Source organism: Macaca fascicularis, chromosome 1 (assembly GCF_037993035.2).
Source record: "Macaca fascicularis isolate 582-1 chromosome 1, T2T-MFA8v1.1".
In the NCBI taxonomy this organism is placed as follows: Eukaryota; Metazoa; Chordata; class Mammalia; order Primates; family Cercopithecidae; genus Macaca; species Macaca fascicularis.
The window spans coordinates 135,632,505-135,657,825 of NC_088375.1; the positions used below are offsets into that span (position 1 = coordinate 135,632,505).

General features: G+C 38.5%; 1 protein-coding gene across 4 annotated transcripts in view; it reads right to left on the reverse strand.

Annotated features, from left to right (window-relative positions):
- SNX7 (sorting nexin 7) overlaps positions 1–25,321 on the reverse strand; it is a 115,166-nt gene that overhangs the window by 20,710 nt on the left and 69,135 nt on the right. For all 4 annotated transcript variants that reach the window (XM_065549249.2, XM_005542626.4, XM_065549239.1 and 1 more), the window contains one exon: positions 8,366–8,518. In XM_065549249.2, coding sequence (XP_065405321.1) covers positions 8,366–8,518 — 153 coding nt within the window. The remainder of the gene's footprint in view (positions 1–8,365; positions 8,519–25,321) is intronic.

Genomic DNA, 25,321 nt, shown 5'->3' on the forward strand with positions numbered 1-25,321 from the left:
GTTGGAATGCTGTGGAATTGTTATGAACACTTTAAAAAAAATCCAAATTTAGAAAAATTGGCAGATCTTATCATTTAAAGGAAAATATATTAAGTGCATTTGTCCTGTGATTTTTATACCCTAATATACTTAGGTTTTATAATCGTTTATAGAAAACTGCATATTTTAAGACATTTTCTTATAAATTATCTCAATTAAATTTTTGATTTGTTTTGTTATTCATAACAAGTGACTTTCTTAACAATTCTGTAATTTAAGTGTAGACAATTTCTACTATAAAGGAGAGGTAAGGTTAGCTCTATGGATTTAAACAGTTAAACGGTAATAAAGCTTTATGTTGATAAATGTGCTTTATTAAAAAGAAATATTTTATATCATTCAAAATCTGAGATTTATGGGAAATTCATTTTAGATACTTGATTTTACTTATAGTTGTTATCAGAATGAAAAATTAAGGAGAGACAGAAAATGATCTTTCCAGTTCTACCCAGTTAAAAAACAAAACAAAACAAAACCACGGATCTGTTCGATAATCTCTAGCCCACTAACATGAAACTCCTAGGTCAGTTCACATCTCTGCCTTTCCTGCCTCCTAACTAGTCTCATCATGTCCAGTGTTGCCTAACTCTGACCCATGTACAGTTAGAGTGATCTTTCCAAAAGGCAAGTCTGATGCTGTCAGTTCCCTGCTGAAAACTACTCAAAGGTTCCCATTTCCCTTAAAAGACTAAATTTATATAGCACTCTTCAGCCTAATCTTTCAATTCAAAGCTACCTTCACTCCTTCTTCCTCCAAAAAAGAACCTCAGTTATCTGAACATGTTCTCTCTCCCTTCGAGGCTTTTGTACATGTGTTTTCTCTGCCTCCAACTCCATTTCTCACACCCTTATCTGGCAACTCCTTATTCTTCATTCAGGTCTCTGCATAAACATATCCTTATTTTTCCTAGATTAGGTTATATGCCCCTGCAATGTCTTTCTATACCTAACCTTTATACCATTTTGTTATGCTCTCTTTGTGACTGTTCCCGTCATTGGCTGTAACTATGTGAGAAAGGGATTGTGTTTGTCTTGCATACTGTGGTCTCTCCAGGGCCAGGCACAATGTCTGGTGATAGAAGGGGCTTAATTAACTCTTGTTGAATAAAAACATCAATATCAGTTAATCTTTCAAGATGGGGGGCGGAGCAAGATGGCCGAATAGGAGCAGCTCCAGTCTCCAACTCCCAGCGCCAGCGACACAGAAGACCGGTGATTTCTGCATTTTCAACTGAGGTACTGGGTTCATCTCACTGGGGAGTGCCAGACGATCGGAGCTGGTCAGCTGCTGCAGCCCGACCAGCGAGAGCTGAAGCAGGGCGAGGCATTGCCTCACCTGGGAAGCGCAAGGGGGAAGGGAGTCCCTTTTCCTAGCCAGGGGAACTGAGACACACAACACCTGGAAAATCGGGTAACTCCCACCCCAATACTGCGCTTTAGGAAACAGGCACACCAGGAGATCATATCCCACACCTGGCCGGGAGGGTCCCACACCCACGGAGCCTCCCTCGTTGCTAGCGCAGCAGTCTGTGATCTACCGGCAAGGCAGCAGCGAGGCTGGGGGAGGGGCGCCCGCCATTGCTGAGGCTTAAGTCGGTAAACAAAGCTGCTGGGAAGCTCGAACTGGGTGGAGCTCACAGCAGCTCAAGGAAACCTGCCTGTCTCTGTAGACTCCACCTCTGGGGACAGGGCACAGTAAACTAAGACACACAGACACCTCTGCACAGACGCAAACGACTCTGTCTGACAGCTTTGAAGAGAGCAGTGGATCTCCCAACACGGAGGTTGAGATCTGAGAAGGGACAGACTCCCTCCTCAAGCGGGTCCCTGACCCCTGAGTAGCCTAACTGGGAGACATCCCCCACTAGGGGCAGTCTGACACCCCACACCTCACAGGGAGGAGTACACCCCTGAGAGGAAGCTTCCAAAGCAAGAATCAGACAGGTACACTCGCTGTTCAGAAATATTCTATCTTCTGCAGCCTCTGCTGCTGATACCCAGGCAAACAGGGTCTGGAGTGGACCTCAAGCAATCTCCAACAGACCTACAGCTGAGGGTCCTGACTGTTAGAAGGAAAACTATCAAACAGGAAGGACACCTACACCAAAACCCCATCAGTACATCACCATCATCAAAGACCAGAGGCAGATAAAACCACAAAGATGGGGAAAAAGCAGGGCAGAAAAGCTGGAAATTCAAAAAATAAGAGCGCATCTCCCCCGGCAAAGGAGCGCAGCTCATCGCCAGCAACGGATCAAAGCTGGACGGAGAATGACTTTGATGACATGAGAGAAGAAGGCTTCAGTCCATCAAATTTCTCAGAGCTAAAGGAGGAATTACGTACCCAGCGCAAAGAAACTAAAAATCTTGAAAAAAAAGTGGAAGAATTGATGGCTAGAGTAATTAATGCAGAGAAGGTCCTAAACGAAATGAAAGAGATGAAAACCATGACACGAGAAATACGTGACAAATGCACAAGCTTCAGTAACCGACTCGATCAACTGGAAGAAAGAGTATCAGCGATTGAGGATCAAATGAATGAAATGAAGCGAGAAGAGAAACCAAAAGAAAAAAGAAGAAAAAGAAACGAACAAAGCCTGCAAGAAGTATGGGATTATGTAAAAAGACCAAATCTACGTCTGATTGGGGTGCCTGAAAGTGAGGGGGAAAATGGAACCAAGTTGGAAAACACTCTTCAGGATATCATCCAGGAGAACTTCCCCAACCTAGTAGGGCAGGCCAACATTCAAATCCAGGAAATACAGAGAACGCCACAAAGATACTCCTCGAGAAGAGCAACTCCAAGACACATAATTGCCAGATTCACCAAAGTTGAAATGACGGAAAAAATCTTAAAGGCAGCCAGAGAGAAAGGTCGGGTTACCCACAAAGGGAAGCCCATCAGACTAACAGCAGATCTCTCAGCAGAAACTCTACAAGCCAGAAGAGAGTGGGGGCCAATATTCAACATTCTTAAAGAAAAGAATTTTAAACCCAGAATTTCATATCCAGCCAAACTAAGTTTCATAAGTGAAGGAGAAATAAAATCCTTTACAGATAAGCAAATGCTTAGAGATTTTGTCACCACTAGGCCTGCCTTACAAGAGATCCTGAAGGAAGCACTAAACATGGAAAGGAACAACCGGTACCAGTCATTGCAAAAACATGCCAAAATGTAAAGACCATTGAGGCTAGGAAGAAACTGCATCAACTAATGAGCAAAATAACCAGTTAATATCATAATGGCAGGATCAAGTTCACACATAACAATATTAACCTTAAATGTAAATGGACTAAATGCTCCAATTAAAAGACACAGACTGGCAAACTGGATAAAGAGTCAAGACCCATCAGTCTGCTGTATTCAGGAGACCCATCTCACACGCAGAGACATACATAGGCTCAAAATAAAGGGATGGAGGAAGATTTACCAAGCAAATGGAGAACAAAAAAAAGCAGGGGTTGCAATACTAGTCTCTGATAAAACAGACTTTAAACCATCAAAGATCAAAAGAGACAAAGAAGGCCATTACATAATGGTCAAGGGATCAATTCAACAGGAAGAGCTAACTATCCTAAATATATATGCACCCAATACAGGAGCACCCAGATTCATCAAGCAAGTCCTTAGAGACTTACAAAGAGACTTAGACTCCCATACAATAATAATGGGAGACTTCAACACTCCACTGTCAACATTAGACAGATCAACGAGACAGAAAGTTAACAAGGATATCCAGGAATTGAACTCATCTCTGCAGCAAGCAGACCTAATAGACATCTATAGAACTCTCCACCCCAAATCAACAGAATATACATTCTTCTCAGCACCACATCATACTTACTCCAAAATTGACCACGTAATTGGAAGTAAAGCACTCCTCAGCAAATGTACAAGAACAGAAATTATAACAAACTGTCTCTCAGACCACAGTGCAATCAAACTAGAACTCAGGACTAAGAAACTCAATCAAAACCGCTCAACTACATGGAAACTGAACAACCTGCTCCTGAATGACTACTGGGTACATAACGAAATGAAGGCAGAAATAAAGATGTTCTTTGAAACCAATGAGAACAAAGATACAACATACCAGAATCTCTGGGACACATTTAAAGCAGTGTGTAGAGGGAAATTTATAGCACTAAATGCCCACAAGAGAAAGCAGGAAAGATCTAAAATTGACACTCTAACATCACAATTAAAAGAACTAAAGAAGCAAGAGCAAACGCATTCAAAAGCTAGCAGAAGGCAAGAAATAACTAAGATCAGAGTAGAACTGAAGGAGATAAAGACACAAAAAACCCTCCAAAAAATCAATGAATCCAGGAGTTGGTTTTTTGAAAAGATCAACAAAATTGACAGACCGCTAGCCAGACTAATAAAGAAGAAAAGAGAGAAGAATCAAATCGACGCAATTAAAAATGATCAAGGGGATATCACCACCGACCCCACAGAAATACAAACTACCATCAGAGAATACTATAAACACCTCTACGCAAATAAACTGGAAAATCTAGAAGAAATGGATAATTTCCTGGACACTTACACTCTTCCAAGACTAAACCAGGAAGAAGTTGAATCCCTGAATAGACCAATAGCAGGCTCTGAAATTGAGGCAACAATTAATAGCCTACCAACCAAAAAAAGTCCAGGACCAGATGGATTCACAGCTGAATTCTACCAGAGGTACAAAGAGGAGTTGGTACCATTCCTTCTGAAACTATTCCAATCAATAGAAAAAGAGGGAATCCTCCCTAACTCATTTTATGAGGCCAACATCATCCTGATACCAAAGCCTGGCAGAGACACAACAAAAAAAGAGAATTTTAGACCAATATCCCTGATGAACATCGATGCAAAAATCCTCAATAAAATACTGGCAAACCGGATTCAGCAACACATCAAAAAGCTTATCCACCATGATCAAGTGGGCTTCATCCCTGGGATGCAAGGCTGGTTCAACATTCGCAAATCAATAAACATAATCCAGCATATAAACAGAACCAAAGACAAGAACCACATGATTATCTCAATTGATGCAGAAAAGGCTTTTGACAAAATTCAACAGCCCTTCATGCTAAAAACGCTCAATAAATTCGGTATTGATGGAACGTATCTCAAAATAATAAGAGCTATTTATGACAAACCCACAGCCAATATCATACTGAATGGGCAAAAACTGGAAAAATTCCCTTTGAAAACTGGCACAAGACAGGGATGCCCTCTCTCACCACTCCTATTCAACATAGTGTTGGAAGTTCTGGCTAGGGCAATCAGGCAAGAGAAAGAAATCAAGGGTATTCAGTTAGGAAAAGAAGAAGTCAAATTGTCCCTGTTTGCAGATGACATGATTGTATATTTAGAAAACCCCATTGTCTCAGCCCAAAATCTCCTTAAGCTGATAAGCAACTTCAGCAAAGTCTCAGGATACAAAATTAATGTGCAAAAATCACAAGCATTCTTATACACCAGTAACAGACAAACAGAGAGCCAAATCAGGAATGAACTTCCATTCACAATTGCTTCAAAGAGAATCAAATACCTAGGAATCCAACTTACAAGGGATGTAAAGGACCTCTTCAAGGAGAACTACAAACCACTGCTCAGTGAAATCAAAGAGGACACAAACAAATGGAAGAACATACCATGCTCATGGATAGGAAGAATCAATATTGTGAAAATGGCCATACTGCCCAAGGTAATTTATAGATTCAATGCCATCCCCATCAAGCTACCAATGAGTTTCTTCACAGAATTGGAAAAAACTGCTTTAAAGTTCATATGGAACCAAAAAAGAGCCCGCATCTCCAAGACAATCCTAAGTCAAAAGAACAAAGCTGGAGGCATCACGCTACCTGACTTCAAACTATACTACAAGGCTACAGTAACCAAAACAGCATGGTACTGGTACCAAAACAGAGATATAGACCAATGGAACAGAACAGAGTCCTCAGAAATAATACCACACATCTACAGCCATTTGATCTTTGACAAACCTGAGAGAAACAAGAAATGGGGAAAGGATTCCCTATTTAATAAATGGTGCTGGGAAAATTGGCTAGCCATAAGTAGAAAGCTGAAACTGGATCCTTTCCTTACTCCCTATACGAAAATTAATTCAAGATGGATTAGAGACTTAAATGTTAGACCTAATACCATAAAAATCCTAGAGGAAAACCTAGGTAGTACCATTCAGGACATAGGCATGGGCAAAGATTTCATGTCTAAAACACCAAAAGCAATGGCAGCAAAAGCCAAAATTGACAAATGGGATCTCATTAAACTAAAGAGCTTCTGCACAGCAAAAGACACTACCATCAGAGTGAACAGGCAACCTACAGAATGGGAGAAAATTTTTGCAATCTACTCATCTGACAAAGGGCTAATATCCAGAACCTACAAAGAACTCAAACAAATTTACAAGAAAAAAACAAACAACCCCATCAAAAAGTGGGCAAAGGACATGAACAGACATTTCTCAAAAGAAGACATTCATACAGCCAACAGACACATGAAAAAATGCTCATCATCACTGGCCATCAGAGAAATGCAAATCAAAACCACCATGAGATACCATCTCACACCAGTTAGAATGGCAATCATTAAAAAGTCAGGAAACAACAGGTGCTGGAGAGGATGTGGAGAAATAGGAACACTTTTACACTGTTGGTGCGATTGTAAACTAGTTCAACCATTATGGAAAACAGTATGGCGATTCCTCAAGGATCTAGAACTAGATGTACCATATGACCCAGCCATCCCATTACTGGGTATATACCCAAAGGATTATAAATTATGCTGCTATAAAGACACATGCACACGTATGTTTATTGCAGCACTATTCACAATAGCAAAGACTTGGAATCAACCCAAATGTCCATCAGTGACAGATTGGATTAAGAAAATGTGGCACATATACACCATGGAATACTATGCAGCCATAAAAAAGGATGAGTTTGAGTCCTTTGTAGGGACTTGGATGCAGCTGGAATCCATCATTCTTAGCAAACTATCACAAGAACAGAAAACCAAACACCGCATGTTCTCACTCATAGGTGGGAACTGAACAATGAGATCACTCGGACTCAGGAAGGGGAACATCACACACCGGGGCCTATCATGGGGAGGGGGGAGGGGGGAGGGATTGCACTGGGAGTTATACCTGATGTAAATGACGAGTTGATGGGTGCAGCACAGCAACATGGCACAAGTATACATATGTAACAAACCTGCACGTTATGCACATGTACCCTACAACTTAAAGTATAATAATAATAAATAAATTAAAAAAAAAAAAAAAAAAAATCTTTCAAGATATATAATATTTCAGTTTAAAGTTCTTTTAAACTGATAAGCACTATATACTCTAAATTACAGGGGTCCTCAACCCCTGGGCCATGGACCGGTACTGGTCACTGGACTGTTAGGAACCAGCCACACAGCAGGTGAGCGGTGGGTGAGCATTACCGCCTGAGCTCTACTCCCTATCAGATCAGAGGCAGCATTAGATTCTCACAGGAGCGCATGTAAGGGATCTAAGTTGCATGCTCCTTATGACAATCTAACTAATGGCTGATGATCTGAGGTAGAGCAGTTTCATCCTGAAACTAACCCCGCTCCCACCTAGGTCCATGGAAAAATCATCTTCCATGAAACCTGTCCCTGGTACGAAAAAGGGTGGGGACCACTGCTATAGGACATAATTTTGTTAATGTAATAATTTCATATATTCATTAATTCAGCCAGAGATAAAGTTAAAGATGTTATTTTAAAATACACTTTCTAGGAAAAGTATGTTTACAATTTAAAAAGAAAAACAAAAAACTTATCTGAGGAAAAGTTAGTTGTAAAAAAATGAAATACAATCATCTGAAAAACAAAATGAACTTAAAAAAAAAAAGATGTTGTTACTCTTTTGCTGATGGAATGGGGTGCTCCTTTGTTGATGGTTTTAGAATAGCTACAGAAGATGGCGATAGCAAGGATATAGGGAACAGGGCCTGAACTGATTTTCTGCTCATTCAAACCGCTGTTCCTTTCCTTCCTTTGCCACATCTTTATAAATGGAAAAGAGAGAGGAAAGAGGAGTAGTTAGGAGAATCATTAGAAAGCATTATCAAATGCTTTTGAAGAATCGAAATCCAAAACAACAAACTGAGGATAAAAAACCAAATGTAACTGACAACTTCATCAAAACTGAGCTACCAGAGGGGCATCAGAATGTGACACTGGTTCTTTAATACACTCTTTCAACATTGGACAGACCAAAAGTAAATGAGAATATAACTTTAAAATGAAGCAATATCAAATAACACTAATTACCTGTTCATAATAATGGATATTCTCCTCAGCCATATCTGTAAATGCTAACTTGATGTCATTTTGCATATTTTGTTTCCATCTTTCCCAATCTGCTTTCAGGGCATTATTAGCGCATTCCACTTTATCTTCAAGTTTTCCAATCTCCTCTGGAAGCTGAATTAGGTCACAAAGAGAGACAAATTGACCTATGTATTATTTCCATTAGGTGAATTCATCAAATATTAAGTTGAACAAAATACCAAAATAGCCTAAGTATAACTCTTTTTTGTTCTTAATCACCAGTATTTATCATATGTACTAACGAAAGTAAAAAGAACACGGGGTTCAGTCAGGGTTGTTGAGTACAGTTCTATGGCTGGCCACCAATTAACACTTGACCTTGGCTAAGTCTCTCAAATCCTGGGCTTCAGTTTCACTATTTAGAAAACAAAAGCAACCGAGCCAAAAATTAACTCCAAAGTCTTTTGTATTAAGACTCTCCTTACAACTACCATTTCTGGTGATAATATTTACATTAAAAAATACGGTTTCAGTCACTTCAGCTTCCCAGTTCTGGTCCTCATTTTTCAATTGTTTTTAGCAGAAGGCTCAATTAACTGAGAGGTTATAACATCCATACTCTAGTCCCGCCTGGAGGCCCAAGGGATTAACTTGTAAACTTTACTCAGATAGCCAGTAACAGAGGCAAGTTTATAGCGCAAGATGCCCAGATCCTAGACCATGAGCCACCAGACAGACTTAGTGTAATATTTACCCTCTTCCCCACCTTATCAGCCTTTCAGTATGTAATCCATTGATTTCTTTTTTTATATTTGGCATATTCATATATATGTATTTATACATTTATATTATAGCTATTCATATATTCAGTGTATATTTACTAAGTGTCTTGTCTGTAGCGGGCATTTGTCTAAGACCTGGAGATTCAGTAGTGAAGAAAATACACAAAAATCCCTGTTTTTACCACAGCTTATACTCTACTGGGGAGAGACAAACTACAGGCAAGGTAAATAAAAAATACGAACTGTCCGCTGGTAATAAATGCTAGAGAGAAAAATGAAGCAGAAAAGTAGACAGGAAATGTTAGGATGCTGCAATTTCAGATAAGGTGGCCAGGGAAAGCCTAAATCAGGGAAAGCCTAAATAAGTATGACTTGAATAAATATCTGAAGTAGATGTGAGAGTGAACCATGGGCTTCTCAGTGGAAACACATTCCCAGCAGAGGAAACACATTCCCAGCAGAGGAAACACATTCCCAGGAAAGGAAACACCAAGGGCAATGACCTGGAGGTGGAAGTATGCCTAGGTGATTTAAGAACGGAAAGACCTGTTCACTCTGATGGTAGTTTCTTTCGCTGTGCAGAAGCTCTTTAGTTTAATGAGATCCCATTTGTCAATTTTGGCTTTTGTTGCCGTTGCTTTTGGGGTTTCAGACATGAAGTCCTTGCCCATGCCTATGTCCTGAATGGTATTACCTAGGTTTTCTTGTAGGGTGTTTATGGTATTAGGCCTAACATTTAAGTCTCTAATCCATCTTGAATTAATTTTCGTATAAGGAGTAAGGAAAGGATCCAGTTTCAGCTTTCTACTTATGGCTAGCCAATTTTCCCAGCACCATTTATTAAATAGGGAATCCTTTCCACATTTCTTGTTTTTCTTAGGTTTGTCAAAGATCAGATGGCTGTAGATGGGTGGTATTATTTCTGAGGACTCTGTTCTGTTCCATTGGTCTATATCTCTGTTTTGGTACCAGTACCATGCTGTTTTGGTTACTGTAGCCTTGTAGTATAGTTTGAAGTCAGGTAGCGTGATGCCTCCAGCTTTGTTCTTTTGACTTAGGATTGTCTTGGCAATGTGGGCTCTTTTTTGGTTCCCTATGAACTTTAAAGCAGTTTTTTCCAATTCTGTGAAGAAACTCATTGGTAGCTTGATGGGGATGGCATTGAATCTAAAAATTACCTTGGGCAGTATGGTCATTGAATGGGAGAAAATTTTTGCAATCTACTCATCTGACAAAGGGCTGATATCCAGAACCTACAAAGAACTCAAACAAATTGACAAGAAAAAAACAAACAACCTCATCAAAAAGTGGGCAAAGGATATGAACAGACATTTCTCAAAAGAAGACATTCATACAGCCAACAGACACATGAAAAAATGCTCATCATCACTGGCCATCAGAGAAACGCAAATCAAAACCACAATGAGATACCATCTCACACCAGTTAGAATGGCAATCATTAAAAAGTCAGGAAACAACAGGTGCTGGAGAGGATGTGGAGAAATGGGAACACTTTTACACTGTTGGTGGGATTGTAAACTAGTTCAACGATTATGGAAAACAGCATGGCGATTCCTCAAGGATCTAGAACTAGAAGTACCATATAACCCAGCCATCCCATTACTGGGTATATACCCAAAGGATTATAAATCATGCTGCTATAAAGACACATGCACACGTATGTTTACTGCAGCACTATTCACAATAGCAAAGACTTGGAATCAACCCAGATGTCCATCAGTGACAGACTGGATTAAGAAAATGTGGCACATATACACCATGGAATACTATGCAGCCATAAAAAAGGATGAGTTTGTGTCCTTTGTAGGGACATGGATGCAGCTGGAATCCATCATTCTCAGCAAACTATCGCAAGAACAGAAACCAAACACCACATGTTCTCACTCACAGGTGGGAACTGAACAATGAGATCACTTGGACTTGGGAAGGGGAACATCACACACTGGGGCCTATCGTGGGGAGGGGAGAGCGGGGAGGGATTGCATTGGGAGTTATACCTGATGTAAGTGACGAGTTGATGGGTGCAGCACAGCAACATGGCACAAGTATACATATGTAACAAACCTGTACGTTATGCACATGTACCCTAGAACTTAAAGTATAATAATAATAATTTAAAAAAAAAAAAAAAGAACGGAAAGACCAGCATGGTTGCAAGAAAGAGAGAAAAAAACGAGGGCGGGGGAAAGTCCTGGGAAATGAGGTTAGAGAAGCAAGTGAGTGGCCAGATCATACTGAGCCATGTAGTCTACGGTTAAGGTTCTTGGATTTTATGGAGATCCAAAGCCAGGAAGATTTGAACAGAAATGACATCATCTCGCTCATGTTTTAAAAGGGGCCTTATATGTTACCACCATTTCACGACAAAGTATTTGTGAGAGGCCATCTTTTAAAAAGAATTCCTATTTTAAGATGCTGAAATGTAAAAATGTCTTAGAACCAATAAAATGTTACTTCCGATGCTTGTCTGAATTAGTTCCTTTTTAATATGAAATTTCACTTCTGTTCTTATTTCACAGCAGCTGTGTGTGCTTTCATTTCTCAAATAATAGATATTTGGTATTATATAAAACTTGCATTACCAATGTGAGATCTATTTCAGTAGAAAGGCTGACTTTCATGTTTTTGTCTGTGTTTTTTCACTCTCTTGTTTTGTTTGTACGGTCAAACTATATCAGTGAGAATACTTTATGGGACTCTGTAGTCTTCTGGGTAATTATTTTGCTAAATCTTAAAGAACATGTCCAATGGGATGTTATTGAATAACTAATAATGACAGGCTGTCGGTGCTTGGAAATAGGCACCTACAGCCATAATAAAATTGTTGAAAGGCCAAACTCAAATAGGATCTGGGTCTGCTAGGAGACCTCAGGGATGTTAGAGAGCCTCCTCTGGATTGTTGGATGGAATCTTGCCATTTGCATAGCCAGATGGGGATTATTAACAGAACGTCTCCATCTAGGATCAAGGGGTACATACACCAATTGTAATCACACTGTTAACTCTCCTCTGCTTAGGCTTTGCAGTTTAAATTGCCATGCAATGGCATGGAATGCTGACAGAGTGGTTCTACTGAAATTGGCTTTCAGGAAACATAGTATCTAAATCACATAGTCTATCTTTGTCTTCTTCCTGATGCAGCTTAAAATGGTGTCCCTGCCATAAAGGATTTACTACAAAGAGTTTTTCCATGTCAATCTGTAAATCTCCCTCATTAAAGCCTTTGAAGTGGTGGTCTGGTCAGTTGGTGGCTCTGCCATAACCAGCAGAGCATGTTCCTAGAGAAGAACTTAAGAACTCACTCTCAGAACTTTGCCCTCACTGTCACCTACAGAAAAGATTGTAGCCTTATCAGTACAGCACTGGGATTAAGAGGACTGACAGTGGGTTAGCCTGGTCTCAGTTTAAGTCCCACTTCTGTCGTTTACAAGTTATGCGACATTGAGTAAGACTATCTGTTGAAGCCCTAGTATCTTTAACTGTAAAACAAAAGTAAAAATAATAACATGCATTTCATTGGGATTCTTATAAAAACTGCAGCATGAAACAATGACCATTAATTGAATTACACAGGGCCTGAAAATTTGCCTACTAAATGTTCTCACCATCATCATCACCATCATCATCAGCTGGTGAAACTGACATTAATTTCCTCTCTTCTTCTGGTATTTTAGTCTCTGGTAATATGTCATTCTTCTACCAGTGTCTAGGTCTTAAGCCAATTTCTAGTGCTATTTCCTCAATCGATTTTCACCAGTGTAGAAAACAACACATATGCTTTAAATATGTATGATGAATTCTTGTCATATTTTGGTGACTATATCAGGTTTTTCCTTTCTTTGATGAGTTATTCATAATTTTAGTTGGAAAAAAGGAAGGTAAAAAAATTAGGTATTTCCTCACAGTGAATCATCTTCCCATAATTTCAATTCTAAGAAACACTAACATAATAAACACAAAACACCTAATTCAAATTAGGAATGATCTGCACTACATCTTTCCCAACAATTTACAAAAGCATAATATAATTAGATACCTTTCCCCTTCGTTGACTTCAATTTTACTAAGTTCTTTGGCACAAAGACTACGCATTCTGACTGTGCCATCCATCCAAATTCTAATAGAACATATATACTCAACAAAAGTTAACCTGAGGGGGAGAATAGCCCACTGGCAGGCTAAAGAAGTCCTTCTGGTGTTTTATTGTTCCCTCCAACACCACATGTCAGGCTTCAATAACTCTAACCGTAGGAAATTCAACTCATTTACTGCAAAATAGCATGGAAAAGACTGGGCTAGATAGGATTTAAGGCTTGGTATTAACCTTCTTTTCACAAATACTGACAGCAGTTTAGCCTTCTGTTATTGGAAAAATTGAAGAAGCAAGCAATCCTTGTTGCCTGCAAAATGTTGTAATGCCAAAATAAGTAATAATAAAAGACTGTAAGATAGTGAAAACATGCTTTATATTTAATAGTAAGGCTAATGGGTAATTTCTAGCTTCAGTTATATTCAGCTAGAAATTAGCCACACAATTAAAGTCATTAATCCTAAAAGCTCAAACAAAACAATATGTTTCTACAGTGGTGAGTACATGTCTATAGTAACAGTAACAGCAGTAATCATGACTATTTTTTGCATTGTGTCATGGGCCATTGTTTTAAGCTATATGCTTTCCATACATTATTTCACTTAATCTGCATAAGCACGTTACAAATGTGGTATTATCATCTTCCTATTACAAGCTGGGAAACCAGAAGAAAGAAAAGAGATTACATAGCTATTTGTGGCATATCAGGGATTCAAACCGATGTCTGCCAGTCAAGGCAGGTGCTCTATTCATACTGACTGAATAGCACCAGCCATTGATTGGGCAAGCTTGTCTGTGGCTTTCAAGGTTAAACTGATATAGCTGTTATCTCAAGGAGTTTGTAATCTATTAGGTACAGGTACGCAAAAGTAAAGCAAAAACCAAAGGCTATAATAAAAAGTAGAATGGGATACCATAATGGAAGGAAAAACGTAAAAGTAGTATTTACAGATACAGAATGGGAGATTAATTCTGATTGTGGGGTAGGGGACATTTTGACTTTTAATTAACTAGTCAGTGACTGGGACAAGGAAACACCTATCTGAGGATATGATATGTACACAATCACATAAATACTATGCTACAGAGTGTGACAAAAGAATGGACAAGAGGCTGGTCTGGAGTTGGCAAGGAGAAGCATGGGAAATGCAGCTGCAAATGCAGATTAGAGAGACTGACAAGTAAAGGCTGGAAATGATATTGAGCATGAAAAGGATTTTGCAAGAGATGGTTATCCACTGAAGGTTTTGATCAAGGCAGAGCTGTACTTCAGCCAGATTGAGTCAGAGGTATGTGGAAATTGTTAAGAGAGAAACAAAGGAGGAGAAGAAAGGAAACCAGTTCATCTAAAATGGGACTAAGGAATCAAGAATAAAAATCAATAGGGAGGATCTGGTTGGTTCTCACTCATTCACCCAGCAGCTTCCACTCAGCATCCATCTAGTCTGCGTTAGGAACGAAAATGGAGGGGGAAGAGATGGACCTTGCTCTCACAGACTGATGCCATTGGGGAGAAATAAATAAGTAATCAGGAAAAGAAAACTTGAAAGGCATTCATGCAAAGCAAACTGCAGACGTTAGTTCACAGAAGCATGTTTACCTTGGAGTTTCTGAAGAACTACAGATGGTTCTTTAAGGTTGATACCTACAGTACAGTACGAGTAGATGAAGAGCTAAGGAAAAGGACAGAGAGGCAGGCAGTGCCAAGTCCTACAGGGATTCTCCTGCAGGTTGTTTGGATTTTTATTGAAGACAAGTGGAGGTGTGAAGGAGTTTAAGAAAGAGGACTAGAGAACAGTGGTAAAGATCAGACCCCTGATGCCACAGAAACTGAAAAGCAGCGACTGAAATGCTGGGAGGCAGAGTCAGGAGGGTCTAGCCCTGACGTAGATGGTGGGCACTGTGAGAAAAGTCTGCATTGCTGATAAGGTTAACTGGAAGAACAGTTACTGCACGGTGTGATAGGAGATGATGGCCTGAAGGCTAACAGTGGTAATACATTCACTGTCCCAAATAGTATTGCAAAGTGAGGGACACTGTTATATAAACATTCAAAACCATTTAGTTGCAGACAGAGCAAACAATTTTTGGAGGCTAGCAGGAATCAAGATTAAAGTTAAGCTTTGAAGCTTCCAAAAAGACTTTGCTACACTAATTTGGGTAGTTTGGGCAGGCTGGGAGATAATATGGATACACCAATTGACATACCGATTGCACCAAAGCAGAGCTGACATTTTAAATTTTAAAAATTACAGGTATATGTCTAAGGAAGTAAGTAAAACTGATGTGCAGCTCTGCTCTTTTGGGAGAGACCTCTCTCCATTATCAAGGTTTTTTATTTGATGTTTCAATGATGCTTAAACTGCTTTGGAAGTCTTGTTTGAACTAAAAACGGTAACGTGGTTCATTTGGAAACTGTTAAAACATTTGGTCCTCTAAAATGAATGACTAATCCTCCTCATTCAAACACATAAATATATACATCTGTTTTTATTTGTTGACCCTGACCTCTTTGATACCTCTTTGGAAACAATTAATTACGGATGCTCCTGGCTTACCTATGTAAAAGAAAACAAAAACTCCAACCTGAACCCCAATTCACTATGCCAAAAGAAAAACATTAAGCTGAAAGCTGAGTCATGCAAGAAGCTGCCTTTCCTTTTGTTCCTAAGCAGATACCTATAGATAAAAAGATTAAATATCTCCACATGTAGCTACTCTAAGTTCACCTTATCTTATGTAAAGTGCCCATTCACTGAGGCTGAGAGGAATACATAACTGACTACTCCCCTACCTGCTCCTTTTCTCTTGCAACAAGTGGATAACAGTACCCTCACTATTTCCCCTCCAGCCCACTTTTCCCCTTTAGATACTGAAGCCTTCAAAATCATCTTTGGAGAAAGTTACAGGCCACAGACTGTTTCTGTGACTCCATGTTTATTTCCTCCACGCATGTCCCTAACCTTGGCAAAATAAACTAAACGGATTAAGACCTGTCTCAGATACTTTTTGGGCTACACCTAAATCCCAATAAACCCACTGTTAGTTGAAAATATTGTAAGTCAAAAATGTATTTAATGCTGGTAACACAGCAGACCGTCTCCAATTTAAAATCATTCAACTTAGGATTTTTTGACTTTAGGATAGTGAGAAAACCAAACACATTCAATAGAAACTGTAACCCCACCTTAAAGTTGAATAATCCTAAATGGAACCATCAGAATTCACGGACCATCTGCATTTTGAAGTGCTAAGCTTTCAGGGCTATCTGAACACTGTAAATCATTTTACTGGTTATAAGTCATTCAAACGTCATTCACATTTAATTAAATCAAGTTAGTAAGAAATGCAAACAGATTCAGGAAACTTTGTAGAGTCATGTGCCACATAACATTTCAGTCAATGACAATCTGCATGTATGACAGTGATTCCTTCCATAAGATAATCACATGGTATTTTTACTGTACTTTTTCTATGTCTAGATACACAAATATTTGCCATTGTGTTTCAATGGACTAAAATAAAATGCTGTACAGGTTTGTGACTCAGGAACAACATGCTATATACCACAGAGCCTGGGTGTGCAGTAGAGCATGACATCTTGAGGTTGTGTAAGTATACTCTACAATATTCGCACAATGATGAGAATGCCGAAAAACACATTTTTCAGAACATATCCCTACCACTTAATAACACATGACTGTATAGTAATTGAGTTATGTGATGTTGAGTTGAGTTCCTGTGAAAAAGAACTGAAAATTTTTCTACTGAAGTCCAAAGACAAAGAGGGAAACATTAGGGAATTCTGAAGCACCTCATGCTCACCAAGACAACTACTTTGTGAGAATTATGAAGTAAAAATATGAAGTTTATTCACTTAGCTAATAAATATTTTTCCTGTCTACTATGGGCCAGGCACATGGTAGATGTTATGAGAGATATACTGTAATAAGCACATAGCTCCTTGAGGCACTTGAAGCTAAATAAAACACTATTCTTATACTTTTAAAAAAACTTTTATTCTTATAAAAAACAGTATTCCTATACTTTGGAGTTTTCTTTTGTTCATTCTAAAAAAAAAAAAAAAAAAAGAATAAAGGGCAGGAATAAATTTTGAATTGTTTTTAGTTATAACTATTTTTCCTGAGAGGGGAATATGACCAAACTTTGGTAAGGCTGACATATTTCTCTAAAAAGTATTATTAGTAGTCTTAAAAAGTGAAAACAGAATTTGCTGATTCCTGAGAAGAAACAAAATTACAGGGGGAAAAAAAAGGAAATAATTTTTAAAAAATCACACTACAAATAAGTCCACCAATAACATATTAAATGTTATTTTGTTATTTCTTACCCATGGACAGTACAGTATAAAAGGCAGCATCGAGTGGATGAATAAAAGACGCATGAAGTTCATGTCATGCCCCATCTATTGGAGGGATCCCAATCCAGCTGAAGGTCATTTCCTCCCTTTCTTGTTAGATCTGGCTTGCTTTTTCTGATTCAGTTCAAAGTTATCTAAGGAATTGTTGCGGGAAGTCAGGGACCCCGAATGGAGGGACCGGCTGAAGCCATGGCAGAAGAACATAAATTGTGAAGATTTCATGGACATTTACTAGTTCCCCAAATTAATACTTTTATAATTTCTTATGCCTGTCTTTACCGCAATCTCTGAACATAAATTGTGAAGACTTCATGGACACTTATCACTTCCCCAATCAATACCCTTGTGATTTCCTATGCCTGTCTTTAATCTCTTAATCCCATCATCTTCATAAGTTGAGGAGGACGTATGTTGCCTCAGGACCCTGTGATGACTGCGTTAACTGCACAAATTGTTTGTAGAGCATGTGTGCTTGAACAATATGAAATTTGGGCACCTTGAAAAAGGAAGAGAATAATAGCAAAGTTCAGGGAACAAGGGAGATGGCCATGGACTCTGACTGCTGGTGAGCCAGGCGGAACAGAGCCATATTTCTCTTCTTTCAAAAGCAAATAGAAGAAATATTACTGAATTCTTTTTCTCAGCAAGGAACATCCCTGAGAAAGAGAATGCGCTCCTGAAGGTAGGCCTATGAACGGCCCCCGTAGGGGCGGCCTTCTTTTATGGTCGAAGCCAAAGCGATGAATTAAGCCCCCGTCTCCTGTAGCACTCCCAGGCTTATTAGGATGAGGAAATTCCCGCCTAATAAATTTTGGTCAGACAGGTTGTCTGCTCTCAAACCCTGTCACCTGATGTTATCAATGACAATGCGTGCTGAAACTTCATTAGCAATTTTAATTTCACCCCATCCTGTGATCTTGCCCTGCCCCCATTTGCTTTGTGATACTTTATTACCTTGTGAAGCATGTGATCTCTGTGACCCACACCCTATTCATACACTCCCTCCCCGTTTAAAAATCGCTGATAAAAACTTGCTGGTTTTACGGCTCAGGGAGCATCACAGAACCTGCCAACACGTGATGTCTCCCCAGGACACCCAGCTTTGAAATTTCTCTCTCGTACTCTTTCCCTTTATTTCTCAGACCAATTGACACTTAGGGAAATAGAAAAGAACCCACGTTAAATATCAGGGGTGGGGTTTCCCCCGATAGGGAATGGTCTGATGATTAAAAGGGTCAAAACAGATGCACTGGGTTCCATAAGCACTGGCTGCGCTGTGAACCCTGGTCATCATGTTGTGAATGTTTACAGGTCACATGGGCAGGTGGGAAAAGTAATGTGATAAATCCAAGCATTATTATCAGAAAATAAAAACTACATTCTGTTGGCATGGACTCATAGGACCATTTCTAGAACTGCATAACAGAGCACTGTTTTAGTATTATTCCATTTTTAAAGAGCATATGACTGCTAACATCACCACTGGGGCACTAATCTCACTAGCCCATTTAATCATATTGGAGGTTTTTCTCCTTATACACTCAACACTGACTTTTGGTAAAACTAATCCAGAAACATAATATTCTAATAATTTTCATTAAAAAGTGCTTTTATAAATTCTAATTTAATATTACCTTTACAAATTTAAACTTTCAAGAACATATCTTCACATAAGCATAACCATCAGAAACAGACCTAATATTAAAGTTGCATAAATCTCTGAAAATATGGTTTATTAGCTTTTTCAACCAAATGATTAACTGGAATGTGAAGAGTAAAAAAAAAAAAATCACAAAAAAAAACAAAATAATTTTATTAACTTTATGGAAAAGATTAAAGTGATAGAACATTTTGGAATCTCATTAAGAGAATAAAGATAGTATTTTCTTTCTGACAAAATATGGTCTTGGAAATTGTATCACAAATATCTACATATAACTATTACAGATGAGAACTGCATTCTCACAAGGTTAGAGTAGCAAATAAAATATAGAAAATATTTTTTAATTGTTAAAAAGAACATATTCCACAAATCTAAGTTTCCAAAAATACTTTATAATAAATAAAATTTGGAGAAAAATTTAATAAAATGGGATTACTTATAAACTAAATAAGATATAAAAATAATGTATCCAGAGTGCATACATTTGATCTAATGCTAAATATTTAAAAATAACCGAGCTTTTCCTCTTAGAGAGTAAAGTGTGTTTAAAGATGACTGGGTAGTCTTTTGCTCTTAAGACTTAAGTTTGATACTCTGATGCTATTTCCCTCAATATATGTCTATTACAGAGGCAGGAACTTTACTTTCAAATTTACTAATAGAAATAACAATGACGTCATTGAATTCACTTGACTATCCTATGGCCTCTTACAAATGGTGAGAGCTTATTTGGACTTTCGAGCAGGAGACTGCAGCTATTTACGATTTGCTTTAAAATAGCTCTGGAGTTGGCAGGAACTACAAAAGAGAACAATTACCTTTTGGAGGGATGGACACAAAAAATGAGGAACTATCTACTCAGTCTGGTGAAACCAACTTTGTTATCAAGGAGATGACAAACAGCCCTGATCTTTACATTCTTGCTGGAAGGCCTTTTGATCATCTTAATGTCTTTGTGTTTCTTTATCTCTAACATATCAAGGATAACTTGATAGTAAGAAAGGGTAGGGACTTCATGAGAGTCATAAGAGTAGGGTTAGTAAGGGTAGCTATGTTTCAGCAAGTCTACTGCATATTGCAGATTCTTAACATGTGCCTGCTAGATGAACATTTCTGAGTACCTACTATGATCAGGCCCTGCGCCATATGTCATATGTGGCATTTCACTTAACTTTCTCTGTAGCTCTTGGAGGTAGCTCTCTGCCCCTGCCCTCGTGCTCCCAGTCCAGCTGGCTTACCTTTCAGTAATGCAAAAGCAGAATTAGGCATGCGATGCAAGTCCCTATGACAGTACTGCAGGCTAGTTCTCAACTATACTTTTCTTCTTCCTAATTGTTTAGCAAACTCCATCTAAGGATTTTTGTTTTTTTAAGTTCCACAATGCATGTGCAGGATGTGCAGGTTTGTTACATAGGTAAACATGCCATGGTGGTTTGCTGCACCTATCAACCCATCACCCAGGTATTAAGCCTAGTATGCATTAGCTAGTTTTCCCGATGTTCTCTCTCCCCACCACCCCCGCCAACAGGGCCCAGTGTGTGTTGTTCCCCTCCCTGTGCCCACATGTTCTCACTGTTCAGCTCCCATTTATAAGCGGGAACATGTGGTGTTTGGTTTTCTGTTCCTGCGTTAGTTTGCTGAGGATAATGGCTTCCAGCTCCATCCATGTCCTTGCAAATGACAAGATCTCATTCCTTTTCACAGCTGCATAGTATTCCATGGTATATATGTACCATATTTTCTTTATCCAGCCTAACATTGATGAGCATTTGGGTTGGTTCCATGCCTTTGCTTTTGTGAACAATGCTGCAATGAACATACATGTGCATGTATCTTTATAACAGAATGATTTATATTCCTTTGGGTATATACCCAGTAATGGAATTGCTGAGTCAAATGGTATTTCTAGTTCTAGGTCTTTGAGGAATCACCACACTGTCTTCAACAATGGTTGAACTAATTACATTCTCACCAACACTGTAAAAGTGTTCCTATTTCTCCACAGCCTCACGAGCATCTGTTGTTTCTTGACCTTTTAATAACTGCCGTTGTGACCATCATGAGATGGTAGCTAATTACAGTTTTGATATGGACTTCTCTAATGATCAGGGATGTTGAGCTTTTTTAATGTTTGTTGGCTGCACAGATTTTGTTTTCTTTTGAGAAGTGTCTGTTCATGTCCTGTACCCACTTTTTAATGAGGTGATTTTTTTCCTTGTAAATTTAAGTTCCTTGTAGATTCTAGTTATTAGACCTTTGTCAGATACATAGACTGAAAGCATTTTCTCCCATTCTGTAGGTTGTCTGTTCACTCTGGTGATAGTTTCTTTTGTTGTGCAGGAGCTCTTTAGTTTAATTAGATCCCATTTGTCAACTTTTGCTTTTATTGCAATTGCTTTTGACATCTTCCTCATGAAATCTTTGCCCATGCCTATGTCCTGAAGGGTACTGCCTAGATTGCATTCTAGGAATTTTATAGTTTTGGTTTTTACATTTAAGTCTTTAATTCAACTTGAATTAATTTTTGTGTAAGGTGTAAGGAAGGGGTCCAGTTTCAATTTTTTGCATATGACAAGCTTGTTCTCCCAGCACCATTTTTAAAATAGAGAATCCTTTCCCCATTGCTTGTTTTTGTCAGTTTTGTTAAAGATCAGATGGTTGTGGGTGTGCAGTCTTATTTCTAAGTTCTCTATTCTGTTCCATTGGTCTGTGTGTCTGTATTCGTACCAGTACCATGTTGTTTTGGTTACTATAGCATTGTAGTATAGTTTGAAGTCAGGTAGCAAGATGCTTCCCGCTTTGTTCTTTTTGTTTAGTATTTTCTTGGCTAGCTGGGCTCTTTCTTAGTTTCATATGAATTTTAAACTAATTTTTCTAATTCTGTGAAAAATGTCAATGATAATTTAACCAGAATAGCATTGAATCTATAAATTACTTTGGGCAGTATGGCCATTTTCACAATATTGATTCTTCCTACCCATGAGTATGGAATGTTTTATCCATTTGTTTGTGTCCTCTGATTTCCTTGAGCAATGGTTTGTAATTCTCCTTAAAGAGGTCCTTCACTTCCTTTGTTAGCTGTATTCCTAGGTATTTTATTCTTTTTGTGAAATTGTGAATGGGAATTCATTCATGATTTGGCTCTCTGCTTGACTACTGTCAGTGAATAGGAATGCTTGTGATATTTGCACATTTATTTGTATCCTGAGACTTTGCTGAAGTTGTTTATCAGCTTAAGAAGCTTTTCGGCTGAGAGGATGACGTTTTCTAGATATAGGCTTGCGTCAGCTAGAAACAGAGACATTTTGATTTCCTCTCTTCCTATCTGAATATTCTTTATTTCCTTCTCTTGCCTGACTGCCCTGGCCAGAACTTCCTAAGCTGAACAGGAGTGGTGAGAGACTGCATTCTTGTCTTGTGCTGGTTTTCAACGGGACTGTTTCCAGATTTTGCCCATTCATTATGATATTGGCTGTGGGTTTGTCATAAATGCTCCTATTATTTTGAGTTATGTTCCATTCATATCTAGTTTATTGAGAGTTTTTAACATGAAGGAATGTTGAATTTTATCGAAGGCCTTTTCTGCATCTATTGAGACAATCATGTGGTTTTTGTCTTTGGTTGTTTATGTGATGGATTACATTTATTGATTTGCATATGTTGAACCTGCCTTGCATCCCAGGGATGAAGCCTACTTGATCATGCTGGATAAGCTTTTTGATATGCTGCTGGATTTCGTTTGCCAGTATGTTACTGAGGATTTTCACATTGATGTGCATCAGGGATACTGGCCTGAAGTTTTATTTTTTTATTGTATTTCTGCTAGGTTTTGGTATTGATGTTGGCCTCATAAAATGAATTAGGGAGGAATCCTTCCTTTCCAGTTGTTTAGAATAGTTTCAGTAAAAATGCTACCAGCCTCCTTTTGTTCCCCTTGTAGAATCCAGCTGTAAATCTGTCTGATCTTGGGCTTTTCTGGTTGGTAGGCTATTTATTACTGCCTCAATTTCAGAACTTATTATTGGTCTATTCAAGGATTCAACTTTTTCCTGGTTCAGTCTTGAAAGGGTGCATGTGTCCAGGAACTTATCATTTTCTTCTTGATTTCTTAGTTTATTTGCATAGAAGTGTTTACAGTATTCTCTGATGGTTGTTTACGTTTTTGTGGGGTCAGTGATGATATCCCCCTTCATCATTTTTTATTGTGTCTATTTGATTCTTCTCTCTTTTCTTCATTACTAATAGTCTATTAATTAAAAAAAACAAAACAAAAAACATACAAAAAAAACCCTCCTGGGTTTCTTGATTTGTTGAAGGGTTTTTTGTGTTTCTATCTCCTTTAGTTCCACTCTGATCTTGGTTATTTCTTGTTTTCTTCTAGCTCTGGGGTTTGTTGGCTCTTTGTTCTCTAGTTTTTTTAGTTGAGATGTTAGGTTTTTGACTTGAGATCTTGAGATCTTTCTAGCTTTATGAAGCGGGCATTTAGTGCTATAAATTTCCCTCTTAAACACTGCTTTAGCTGCATCCCAGAGATTCTGGTATGTTGTTTCTTTGTTCAAAGAACTTCTTGATTTCTGATTTCATTTCATTATTTAGCCAGGAGTCATTCAGGAGCAGGATGTTCAATTTCCATATAGTTGTGTAGTTTTGAGTGAGCTTCTTAGTCTTGAGTTCTAATTTGACTGGGCTGTTGTCTGAGAGACTGTTATGATTTCAGTTCTTTCGTATTTGTTGAGGAGTGTTTTACTTCCAATTATGTGATCGATTTTAGAGTAAGTAACATGCAGCACTGAGAAGAATGCATATTCTGTTGTTTTGGGGTGGGGGATTCTGTATATATCTATCAGGTCCACTTGATCCCTATCTGAATTTAAGTACTGAATATCTTTGTTAATTTTCAGTCTTGATGATCTGTGTAATATTGAGAGTGGTATGTTAAAGTATCCTACTATTATTGTGTGGGAATCTAAGCCTTTTTGCAGGTCTATAAGATCTTCTTTTATGAGTCTGGATGCTCCTGTATTGGGTGCATATGTATCTAGATTAGTTAGCTCTTCTTGCTGAATTGAACCCTTTACCATTATGTAATGCCTTTGTCTTTTTGATCTTTGTTGGTTTAAAGTCTGTTTTGTCAGAAACTAGGATTGCAACCCCTGCTTGTTCCTGCTTTCCATTTGCTTGGTAGATTTTCCTCCACCCCTTTATTTTAAGCCTATGTGTGTCTTTGCCTGTGAGATGGGTCTCTTGAATATAGCACATTAATGGATCTTGACTCTTTATCCAGCTTGACATTCTGTGTCTTTTAATTGGAGCATTTAGCTCATTTACACTTAAGGTCAATGTGGCTATGTGTGAATTTGATGCTGTAATCATGATGCTAGCTGGTTATTTTATAGACTTTAGTGCTTCCTTCAGTGGTTCTTGCAAGGCAGGCCTGATGGTGATGAATTCCCTCAGCATTTGCTTGTCTGAAATGGGTTTTATTTCTCCTTCGCTTATGAAGCTTAGGTTGGCCAGATATGAGATTCTGGGTTGGAAATTCTTTTCTTTAAGAATGTTGAATATTGGCCACCAAACACTTCTGGTTTGCAGGGTTTCTGCTACGAGGTACATTATTATTCTGATGGGCTTCCTTTGTAGGTGACCTGGCTTTTCTCTCTAGCTGCTCTTAACATTTTTTCCTTCATTTTGACCTTGGAGAATCTGAAGATTATGTGTCTTGGGATTGATCTTCTCATGGAGTATCTTACTTGGATTCTCTGGATTTCCTGAATGTTGGCCAGTACTGCTAGGTTAGAGAAGTTCCCCTGGATGATATTCTGAAGTTTCTTTTCCAACATGATTCCATTCTCCCCATCTTTTCCAGGTACCACAAACAGTCACAGGTTTAGTCTTTTTATATAATCTCATAGTTCTCGGAGGTTTTGTTCATCCCTTTTCATTCTTTTTTCTCTAACATTGTCTGCCTGTCTTATTTCAGCAAGATAGTCTTCAATCTCTGGAATTCTTTCCTCTGCTT